At 37.9% G+C, this 12170-nt stretch overlaps 1 protein-coding gene across 1 annotated transcript in view; it reads left to right on the top strand.

The window, feature by feature from the left end:
- ANAPC1 (anaphase promoting complex subunit 1) overlaps window positions 1-12170 on the top strand; it is an 87710-nt gene that overhangs the window by 19659 nt on the left and 55881 nt on the right. Inside the window, exons 15-18 of the mRNA XM_016216200.2 lie at window positions 316-456; window positions 1010-1070; window positions 2898-3085; window positions 7589-7663. Of these exons, the coding sequence (XP_016071686.1) occupies window positions 316-456; window positions 1010-1070; window positions 2898-3085; window positions 7589-7663 (465 nt within the window). The remainder of the gene's footprint in view (window positions 1-315; window positions 457-1009; window positions 1071-2897; window positions 3086-7588; window positions 7664-12170) is intronic.

Below are 12170 nucleotides of genomic sequence, written 5' to 3'. Positions count from 1 at the left end.
TCTTAGTTCTTTACTCTTTCGTTGCTCTCCCTTCTCTCCTGCACCTTGGACCCTCCAATCGTGTCTGCCTTGCCTTCCTCACATTACAGTTTACATCTCTAGCCCTGTGAGGTTGCCAGAGTGTTGCTGCCTTCTCATCCTGTAGCCCTGCTTGCACACTCAGTCTAGCCCTGCCCCCATCATCCTCCCTAGAGCAGAATGATTGTTGATTATTATGTACAGTTGTTAGACTATATGCAAAAAGGAATAAAATGTCTTTCTCCTTCACTTCTCAAAAAATACTTGATATGTGTTGTACTTGTGACTTTTTTATAGGTGGTTCTGTTGTCCCCAGTTCCAGAACTAAGGGATTCTTCAAAACTCCATGATTCTCTCTATAATGAGGATTGTACTTTCCAACAGCTTGGAACGTACATTCATTCTATAAGAGACCCTGTCCGAAACAGAGTGACTCTAGTAAGTATATGTAGATTAGGTCGGTTTCTGAGAGATATGACTGTCATTTCAAATTTGTCAGAATGCAGAATTTGTCTGAAAAATGAAAGCAAACATTTCTGATGACATTAAAAATTTTTTGTGATATGTTATTTCTTTTCACTATTTTACTTTGAAGTAAACCTGTTTAACTTTTAAAAAGTTTTTATGTTTTTAAAAATTTATTGAAAACCGCTTGTTCAATAGGTTGAATTTTGTATTGACATGATTTTCGTTTTTTCCTTAAAAGTTAGTCTGCTTTCTTTGGTGATGGTGACTCTTAGTGTCTGTATGAAAATTAAGACACTTAATTAGAAATGAGAATTTTTGTAAATGTTTTACAATTACATTTATAGTTTCTGAATTTTGGAAATATTCACTTGTGTTTGAAAAATATTGTTTATTTTCATTTATTTTATTGAATTTTGCTTTGACAGGCAAAAATCTTGTAAAGCATCAGCTATGGTTAAGTGTTCAGAGACTTAGATGCACAGATCCTGTTGACTTACTCTCATTTCATTCCCTTCTTTTCTAGGAGCTGAGTAATGGCTCCATGGTGAGGATCACGCTTCCTGAAATTGCCACGTCTGAATTAGGTGCGATTGAGGAGCAAGCCTGAATTCTGTGTAGTCTTAATTTGATTTGTAAGATTTGGAGTCATTGCTGATTTGTGTTAGCAGTTGGGATTTTTAAGTTTTTGGACCCACGGGATGGTGTATTTTACTTTGTAGAGAAGCTGTGAAGAGCCAGGTACCCTCTGCAACGCCCCCTCCATGTGTACTGTGAGGCTGGGCGTGACTTGAAGGAGGTGTTGGTTCTGTTTCTCTGCCTTTTCTTGTGTGGAAGATGCCACACAGTGAGATTACAACATACGAACGTGCCTCTTGCGAGTAAATCTGAGAAACAAGGAAGCTTAAGCAACTAAAATTGTTTTTGGCACACTTGATTGTTTTAATCCTTAATCTTTCAATTGTTAGAGCAGTTGAGACGTGAACATAATTGCCTTAACTGAATAAAGATGTAGTAAAAATACAATCAGAAGTGTTTTTAATGCAATTGGAGTCTGAGTTATTTTTGAAATGCAGTTTGGAAAATACTGGGTGGAGAATCTAGGCATAGAATAATAAAACTAGGATCGAAAAGATTTGCCAACAGACATAAGTTAAAAGAATACCTATGTGACACAAAAAGATGTATGACATCTGTTAGTTTCAAAATGTAACTGCCAAAGTAAAGCACTGGCAGATTGTGTGATTTCTGGAACATGGTAAGTAGGCCAGAATGACTTTTTCATTGTAGGAAATACCTTTCATTGGTGTGATAAGTGATAATTCTCAGTTGGTATAGAGATAACCTTGTTTTTCTAAAAGGTATTTAGCTAGTAATCACAAGGCCATGTACCTAGAAGTATAAGGCTAAACAGAATATATAGAAACTAACAGCAGATTAAATAAAATAAAACCAAAATGAAATTCTACTCTCTCACATCCCAATAGTAGTTTTTGTATGTTATTTATAAAGTGCTCCTTAGCCCCTCAGGCAGTATCTGGTTTATACTTATTTTGGATTCAGCTGTTACACATTTGGTTGGTGGTTTTTCTAACAAAGGTTGATTCCAACCTTTGTGTGTGCACGCATATAGCAAATTGATGACAAAAGGGATATGCAGCTGAGAATGGGCCCCTCAGTGAGAAGGAAGATTCTCCTCTAAGGAGAATATAGGAGATCACGAACACACTATTTGGGGCCATTTGCTACTAAAAGCAGACCCAAGCCCTTCACAGCAGCAGCTCTCACCACCTGGAGGTGTCACTGAATGACAGTGTAGCACTGCAACTGACACACAAGGACACTGGTCATTAAGAGAAATGTGGTATTGAAGGGTCTAAGAGAGTGTGGAAAACATCAGTGTTGTAAAGCTTTGGTTAACAAAAATGTTCACTCATGGAGAATATCTCATGCTAGTTGAAGAGACATTGATTGTTATGTGTACTGAAGTAGTAAAGCAATATGGATTTATTTTTGTAGAAATTGTGCTTTGATAGAATGACCTTTAATTCATTGTCCAAACTAGCAATGTTTGAGGCTGAAATGGGGAGCTATTAATTATTGCTGGGGCAGTGGATATCAGTCACTTTTGTATTAGGTTAGGTGGGCTGTTTGGTTACCTTATTTCTGATCCAAAATTAATAACTGAAAAGCTGCCCTGAGACCTCTCGCAGACCCTGTGGACTTCAGTAGTTGGTTTATATTTCCAGTGATGGATTAGGTAATGTGGCATCCTATTGGCTCTTTAATGATAGTTCTCTGTTTACAGTTATTGGCCTTTATGTAGTCATTGTAGTTTAAAAACTTTCCTGTTAAAAGGGGAAAAGAAATGCCTACATAGGGAGCATACTAAAAGTAATCTTTGCTTTCAACAGTGCAAACATGTTTGCAAGCAATTAAGTTTATCCTGCCAAAAGAAATAGCTGTTCAGATGCTCGTCAAGTGGTACAGTGTCCACAGTGCTCCAGGCGGACCCAGCTATCACTCAGAGTGGAATTTATTCGTGACTTGTCTCATGAACATGATGGGTTATAACACAGACCGCTTAGCGTGGACAAGGAATGTAAGTACATCTAGTTGTTTCTCTTCCTGAGTTATTCTGTTGTTATTAGTGTCATGTTTGCATAAATAGTAATACAACTTTCAGAGTATATAGCACATCAATTTTCTCATAGGCATACCATATTCAACAAAATGAAATAATACTAAGGCTTATTGACCTATATTATAAATCGAATATCATTTAATATTTAATATTTTACTAATAATTATCATTACTGCATTTTTATAATGTGGCAAAGCATGTTTGACTATTATTTCTCATTTCATCTTTCTGAAATGACTGCAATTTATACTAGGATCAGTAGTAATAGTTTTGATTTTATTGATGAAGAAACTGAATCAGAAGCGATAACAGACTGGAGATTTGCTCAAAACTGAGCCTAGACTGTGTCTGCTGACTCATGGCTCAGTGTCCTTTTCTGAAGCCCACACTCTTTTCACACACAAAGTGCCTGGTCTGTGAGAAGGAAGGTGAAAGTGCTTTAGCCTGAGTGTCTACTCTGATAATGATAGAAAGCTGTGTCCCTCCCTCACCTCCTGCCCCAGAGACTTCCCTAGATGGCCCTTCACAGTTATTTACAAAATCGACAAGGGCGTACCTTCATCTTGATTCCTTTTGGCTCTGGAGATCACTCCCAGGGCAACCTTGCCTGGGTCACTGCAGAAATCACTCCTTGTCCAGATAACTCAGCTGTCCCTGTCTGTACATTTTAGTTTTGTACTAGCAAATCTGTTTTAAAGATTGTTTGTTTTTCTTCATTATGGAAGGATACATGCTTACTGAGAAAAACTTTCAAAATGGAGGATTCAGAAGAGGAAAATAACACTCCACAGAGCTGGCCATTGTAAACTTTTTTGTTACTGCCTTTTAGATAAACATGGTATCAGTGAAAACTTCCCGTATTTTAAAACATCCTTCAAATAAAACCCCTAATTTCATCATCATCATAAAAGGCTACCATGTGGTTTTATCACACCTAACCAATAGCTAATAATTGAACATTGTTGAATCTGTGTGTTTTTTTTATTATGAGTAATTTGCAAACATTCTTTTACACACAGATTTTTACATTTCTGGTTATGACCCAAGACATGAATCTTAAAAGAGATTACTAGGTGAAATAACATTCATAAAGGGTTTTCCACCGACATTCTCACTAGCATCTTTTATTTTTTTATTTTTTATTTTTATTTTTTTAAAATATATCTTTATTGATTTCCGAGAGAGGAAAGGAGAGGGAGAGAGAGAGGTAGAACCATCAATGATGAGAGAGTCATTTATCGAGCCCACAACCCGGGCATGTGCCCTGACCTCCCGGGAATTGAACCCTGATCGCCTGGATCCTAAGTCAGCGCTCAACCGCTGAGCCATGCCCGGCTGGGCACTAGCATCTTTTAAAAGTGTCTATCGCACCTCATTGATGATTGGTGGTGCGGTGAACCTTTGCCAACTTAGAAATTTTATCTTATTTCTATGCAAGGAAATGGGAGTGGTTTTTCCAAATTCTCATTGGTCATTTATAGTTTTTATTTTTTGACTTGCATTACATGCTCTTGCCTGTTTCATTCTCTTCTCAGCCCAGCAGCCAAAGCAGTCCTGTTGAATAAAGTCAGGTCATGTCACTCCTGCTCAGAAACCCTCCAGTGCTTCCTTTCCTGCTCGGCATAGAGGCCAAAGGCCTTCCCCCAGACAAGAAAAGTTTAGGTCTTTTTCAGAGGTCATCTCAGTGCAGTCTGCCCTCTATTCTATGTAGAATTCCCTTCCCCTCCATACTTTATCCCCTTTACCTGTTTTATTTTTCTCAGCACTAGTTAAATATAATATGCTACATATTTTACTTATTTTGTTTGTGTGTCTCTCCTCTTCCCATTAGAATGTCAGTTCTATGTACGCAGGAGTTTTTAGTTTTCTTCACTATCTCGAGGACCTACAGCAGTGCCTGGCGTAGGTAGGTGCTCAGTGAACAAGATAGTTTTTAGAGTTTGTGTCTGTTGTAGCATGAGAAAATTCAAGTCCATTTCAGCTTTTTATAGTTTTTGTGTATTATTACTGTCCTGTGGAACTGGTTGAATATGGATCGTTGTGCTCCATTCTCCAGCAGAGAACCAGTGCCCCCTCGTTTCCATGTTGTGGGAGGACTGAGCACCCACTATGTCTTCTTTTGTAAGGAAGGACATGGCTCTCTGACTTGTTTTTTGCGTGATGGTCCTAAAGGAAGGAACAGGGGAGTCAGCTCCGAGTCTAGGCTGCTTTGACGTTCATTTTATAAGAGGCCATAGTCCACCTCTTGCTCTCTTTTATCCTTCCGGTCAGAGCTCAGGCTGGAACAGCACTCATTGTCATATTGTTTTCATTGTTTTGTCCAGCTCTGTCCTTTTTTTTTTTTTAATTTTATTTTATTGAATGGGATAGAGGGTAGGGAGTACAAAATTTCTGTCAGTGACTAGTTATGTGAATTTTGGCATTTCTTTGGGCCTTCCTTAATTTACTGATGCGGTAAATGGGAGCACTGGAACAGATGACATTTTTCTTTGGTTCTTACATTCTGTGAATGGTTTCGTCTGGGGCCAACTTTTTGATTTCCTTTGGGATGTTCATATTTTCATTAGATAGATACTGAGCCCCTGCTGTGGGTCAGGCATGATGCTGGGCTTTTCAGATATGCATTAGGCAAGGTAGATCTTCTCATGGCATTGATTGTGTCGGGAAGGCAGGCAAATAAATATTTTACATACAGGTTATGATAGATGGAGGTCAGGGATGCACAGGAGTATAGAACAGGGTTGGCTGACTCGTACGTTAGTAAAATACTGAAAATAAAGCAGACCCATGTATGCCACAAAGAGGTATCTGTATCAGTTTCTGCTGTTTGTTCCCATAATTTCAGGTCTCAGGAATCTGAAAACAGTAGCAGAGACATTCTCTCTGTGGGACTTAGGTACTGTGTATGTGTGTCTGCACACTGCAGTTGTGAATACTCAAAGTTTATTTTTGTATTATTATTTATTTATTGTATTTTCCATACAATCAACTGTAAACCTACTTTTTCCCTACCCTGTATTTTTGTTGAATTTTGGGTAAGATAACTATCATGCCATCTATTGCTTTGATTTCAATCTTCTCTCTTTTTTTTTTTTTTATAATACTGTGTGTGAGTTGGGCTGTGTTTTTTAATGCTTTGCAAGAAAAAAAACCTTTTCTCTTGATCAGCTTTAAAAATTACTTTATTCACTTTCAAAAATTACTTTATTGCTACCTACTTTTAGTTTTTATATAGAAATCAACTTTTAGGGGAATGGGATTAATTGATAAACATAAGTTTCATGGAATATAAGAAAATAGCATTGCGCTTTTTAGAGTTATGGTTGATGAAGTGGCCATGAGAAGTATCAGAGGTGGCAAAGACTATGCTAGAGGGAACTGAGTAAGAGTGAACTTTCAGAAAGTTGCTTTTATGAAACTTTGTTAGGATAGGCTAACTACTATAACAAAGTCCTCAAAAGATATAATGGCTTCTACACAATAAAAATGTCTTTTAAAAAAATGTATATATATATTTAATTGATTTAAGAGAGAGGAAAGGAGAGGGAAAGAGAGATAGAAACATCAATAATGAGAGTCATTGATCGGCTGCCTCCTGCACACCCCCTACTGGGGATCGAGTCCGAAACCTGGGCATGTGCCCTGACCGGGAATCGAACCATGATCTCCTGTTCATGGCTTGACACTCAACCACTGAGCCTCGCTGGCTGGGCTAGAAATGTGTATCTTGCTCATATGATAGTTCTTAGCATGTAATCAGGACACACAGTTATTAGGGACCCAGGCTGATGGAGCATGTGCCATCTTCAACATGAGACTTCAAAGATGACCTCAGGGTTGACTCCATCTACTCAGGTTCAAGGTTAAAGTGCTTGGAGGAGCATCCATGAACTGGTCCTGGAAATGGTGACATCCACTTCATTCAGAGTCACACTGTCACAGGGCCATACCTAACTCTCAGAGTGGCAGGATAGCCTGGCTCTGGGTCCAGGAGAGGAGAAGAATATAGGTTTTGGAAAGGAACTACCTGTCTGTGCCCTAGAATTGTTAGACTGTCTACTGTAGACAGACTCTAAATAAATAAATGTCTGCTTCATCTGGCATGTGACTAACATTGGGTTGATTTTTTGAGACATGGCGTATTTGTTATGGCTCATGGTCCTTGTTCTTCTAAAGGAGTGAAATGTGTGTCATCAGAGAAGTAGAGGGGGAACGGCAACTTCCATTGCAGTGCCTGTGAGCGCAGGCACTGTCCTCAGTGCTTTACATATATGGTTTCATTTACTCTCACAGTGATCCTAGAAGAAAGGTATTTGTGCTGTGTTTTTCCAGGCGAAAGAATGAGTTTTGATCACTCAGTTTACATAGTTGATAGACCTGATTTCTGAATCTTTTTAGTTGATCAGTTGACGGTGACAACTTTATATGATTTTTGTCTTCTCTTTTGGGGTTATCTTCCAGTTTGACTTTGAAGGATCACTTTCCCCAGTAATTGCACCCAAAAAAGCAAGGCCTTCTGAGACAGGGTCTGATGAGGTAAGTATTCTTTCTTGCTAAAATAAGTTGACTTGTAGATACTTTACTAGTCTCCCATTTCCGTGGTATTCCTACTGATTTGTGTATACAGGCTTACCTTGTTTTATTGTGCTTCACAGATACTGCGTTTTTTTCAGAATTGAAAGTTTGTGACAACCCTTCATTGAGCAAGTCTGTTGGTGCTATTTTTCCAATGACTTTGCTCACTTCATGTCCCTGTATCACATTTTGATAAATCTTGCAGTATTTCAAACCTTTTCATTATTATTGCGTTTGTTATAATGATTCTTGGTCAGTCATCTTTGATGTTATTATTGTAATTGTTTTGGGGCAACACAAACTGCACTCATATAAGATGGTGAACTTCATTGATAAATGTTGTGTATGTTCTGATTCCACCACTGACTGGCTGTTCCCTGTTCCCTGTCTCTCCTCTGGCCTCCGTTTTCCCTGAGGCACAAATAATAACCCTACAATGGCCTCCCAGGTGTTCAAGTGAAAGGAAGAGTCGCACAGCTACTCCTGGTGAAATGTTGCGAAGATTGTTGAAATAACGACAAAGGATTTAGAATATTGTGGAAATCACTTAGCTATTTAGATATTTTTTGTTGTTGTTGTTCAAAATACTACAGATTTCCCTTTTGCTCCCCAGTGACCCATTCCACCCTGCCTCACTCCCTTCCCCAGTCCCTCTCCACACCATTGTCCATGCCCTTGGGGTGTGTATATATGCATATAAGTTCTTTGGTTAATCTCTCCCTCTCCACCCACCTGCCCCCCTCCATCCCTCTGAGATTTGTCAGTCTGATCATGCTTCCATGTCATTGAATCAATTCTGTTCATTAGTTTATTAAGTTCTTTATATTCCACATATAAATGAGATCATGTGATGTTTGTCTTTCTCTGCCTGACTTATTTTGATTAGCATGATATTCTCCAGGTCCTTCCATACTATCCCAAAGGGTATGAGATCCTTCTTTATAGCTGCATAATATCCCATGGTGTAAATGTCCCACAGCTTTTTTATCCACTCATCTACTGATGGGCACTTGGGCTGTTTCCAGATCTTAGCTGTTGTAAATTGTTCCCTGTTTGTAAATTGCATTGCTATGAACATAGGGGTGCATATATTGATTAGTGTTTCAGGATTCTTAGGATATATTCCTAGAAGTGGGATCACTGAGTCAAAGGGAAGCTCCATGTTTAATTGTTTGAGGAACCTCTATACTGTTTTCGATAGTGGCTACACCAGTCTACATTCCCACCGGCAGTGTACTAGGGTTCCCCTTTCTCTACAACCTCTCCAGTACATGTTATTTGTTGATTTGTTGATGGTAGCCATTCTCACAGGTGTGAAGTGATACCTCATTGTGGTTTTAATTTGTATCTCTCTAATGATTAGTGATGTTACGCATTTTTTCATATGTCTCTTGGCCATCTGTATGTCCTCTTTGGAAAAGTGTCTTTTCAGGTCCTTTGCCCATTTTTTAACTGGATTGTCTTCCTCTTGCTGAGCAGTATGAGTTCTTTGTACACTTTGGAAATTAGTCCCTTATCAACTACATCTTTGGCAAATATGTTTCCCAGACAGTGGGATTCCTTTGTATTTTGAGGCTGTTTTCTTTTGCTGTGCAGAAGCTTTTTAGTCTGATGTAGTTCCATATGTTTATTTTTTCTTTCGTTTTTCTTGCCCTAGGAGATGTATCAGTGAAAATTCCACTACGTGAGATGTCTGTGACTTTACTGCCTATGTTTTCTTCCAGGATTTTTATAGTTTTGTGACTTACATTTAAGTCTTTTATCCGTTTTGAGTTTATTTTTGTGTATGGTGAAAGTTGGTGGTCTAGTTTCATTTTTTTGCATGTAACTGTCCAATCTTCCCAGCACCATTTATTGAAGAAGCTGCCTTTAATCCATTGTATGCTCTTGTCTCCTTTGTCAAATACTAACTTACCACAATGGCTTGGGTCTATTTCTGGGGTCTCTGTTCTGTTCCATTGATCTGTATGTCTGGTGTTGTACCAATACCAGGCTGTTTTGATTATATTGGCTTTGTAGTACAGTTTGATATCTGGTAAAGTGATCCCTTCCACTCTGTTCTTTTTTCTCAAGATGGCTGCAGCTATTCGGGGTCGTTTTTGGTTCCATGTAAATTTTTGAAATGTTTGTTCTAGATCTGTGAAATATGTTGTTGGTATTTTAATAGGAATTGCATTGAATCTATAGATTGCTTTGGGTGGTATGGACATTTTAATGATATTAGTTCTTCTAATCCATGAGCATGGTATATTCTTCCAGTTGTTTATATCTTCCTCTGTTTCTTTTTTCAGTATCCTTTAGTTTTCTGAGTACAGATCTTTTACATCTTTGCTTAAGTTTATTCCTAGGTATCTTATTTTTTTAGTTGCAGTGGTAAATGGTATTGTTTTTTTAGTTTCTCTTCCTGAGAGTTCATTGTTGGTGTGTAAGAATGCCACTGATTTCCAGATGTTAATTTTCTATCCAACTACCTTGTCGAATTCATTTATCAAACCTAGTAGTACTTTGAATGAGTCTTTAGAGTTTTCTATGTACAATATCATGTCATGTGCAAATAATGAGTTTTACTTCCTCCTTTCCAATTTGGATGCCTTTTATGTTTTCTTCCTGTCTGATGGCTGTGACAAGGACTTCCAGTAGTATGTTGAGTAAGAGTGGTGAAAGTGGACATCCCTGTCTTCTTCCTGTTTTTAAAGGAAGTGGTTTTAGTTTTTGACCATTGAGTATGATGTTGGCTGTAGGTTTGTCATATATAGCCTTTATTATGTTGAGGTACTATCCCTCTTTTCCCACTTTGCTGAGAGTTTTTATCAGAAATGGGTGCTGGATTTTGTCGAATGCTTTTTCTGCGTCTATTGATATAATCATATGATTTTTGTCCTTCATTTTGTTTATGTGATGTATCACATTATTGATTTGCAGATGTTATATCAGCATTGCATCCCTGGAATAAGTCCCACTTGGTTGTGGTGTATGATCTTTTTAATGTATTGCTGGATCTGGTTTGCTAGTATTTTGTTGAGGATTTTAGAATCTATCTTCATCAGGGAAATAGGCCTGTAATTTTCTTTCTTAGTAATGTCTTTATCTGGTTTCAGGATTAAGATGATGCCAACCTTGTAGAAAGAGTTTGGGAGTTTTCCCTCCTCTTGAATTTTCTGGAATAGTATGAGTTGAATAGGTGTTAATTCTTCTTTGAATGTTTGGTAAAACTCGCCTGCAAATCCATCTGTTCCAGGACTTTTGTTTGCTGGGAGTTTTTTTTATTACTGCTTCAACTTCATCACCAGTTATCGGCCTATTCAAGATTTCTGACTCTTTCTGATTCAGCTTTGGAAGATTGTATGCTTCTAGGAATTTGTCCATTTCATCCATGTTGTCCAGTTTGTTGACATATAGTTGCTCATAGTATTTTGTTACGATCCTTTGTATTTCTGTTGGGTGGGTTGTTATATCGCCTCTTTCATTTCTGATTTTGTTTATTTGGGTCCTCTCTCTTTGTTTCTTGGTGAGTCTGGCTAAAGGTGCATCAGTTTTATTTGTCTTTTCAAAGAACCAGCTCTTGGTTTCATTGATTTTTTGGGGGGGGGGGGTATTGTTTTTTTAGTCTCTATGTTTTTAATTTCTACTCTAATCTTTATTATTTCCTTCCTCTATTTCCTCAGGGCTTTTCTTGTTGTTCTCTTTCTGCTACTTTTAGTTGTTGTGTTAGATGTTTTAGTAGAGCTTTTTTTTGTTTCTTGAGGTATGCCTGTACTGCTATGAACTTTCCTCTCAGGACTGCTTTTGCTGTGTCCCATAGATTTTGGGTTGTTGTCTGTTTGTTTTCGTTTTTCCCCAAGAAGTGTTTGATTTCTTCCTTGATCTCATTGGTAGCCCATTCATTGTTTAATAACATGCTATTTAGCCTCCATGTGTTTGAATGTTTTTGAGGTTTTTTTAGTGGTTGATTCTAGTTTCACAGCATTGTGATCCGAGAAGATGCTTGATATGATTTTAGTCTTCTTGAATTTGTAGAGACTTGCCTTGTTCCCTGACATGTGGTCTGTTTTTGAGAATATTCCATGTGCACTTGAGAAGAATGTGTATTCTGATGCTTTGGGATGAAATGTTCTATAAATGTCAGTTAAATCCATTAGATCTAGTGTGTCATTTAAGGTCTGTGTTTCCCTGTTGATTTTTTGTGTTGATGATCTGTCCAGTGCTGACAGTGCTTAAAGTCCCCCACTATGATTGTGTTGCTATTGATCGACCCGTAAAAGTCCACAAAGAAATTTCTTATATATTTAGGTACTCCTATATTGGGTGCATATATATTTATAAGGGTTATATCCTCCTGTTGTATTGATCTCTTTAGTATTATGTAGTGACCATCTTTGTCTCTTGTTATGGTCTTTATTTTGAAGTGTATTTTGTCAGAAATAAGTATTGCTACTCCAGCTTTTTTTTGTTGTTTCCATTTGCATGG

The sequence above is a fragment of the Miniopterus natalensis genome, chromosome 13 (assembly GCF_054644295.1).
Source record: "Miniopterus natalensis isolate mMinNat1 chromosome 13, mMinNat1.hap1, whole genome shotgun sequence".
Classification (NCBI taxonomy): Eukaryota; Metazoa; Chordata; class Mammalia; order Chiroptera; family Miniopteridae; genus Miniopterus; species Miniopterus natalensis.
Note: the sequence above shows the minus strand (reverse complement) of the source record. Positions and strands in the feature narration are given on the sequence as shown.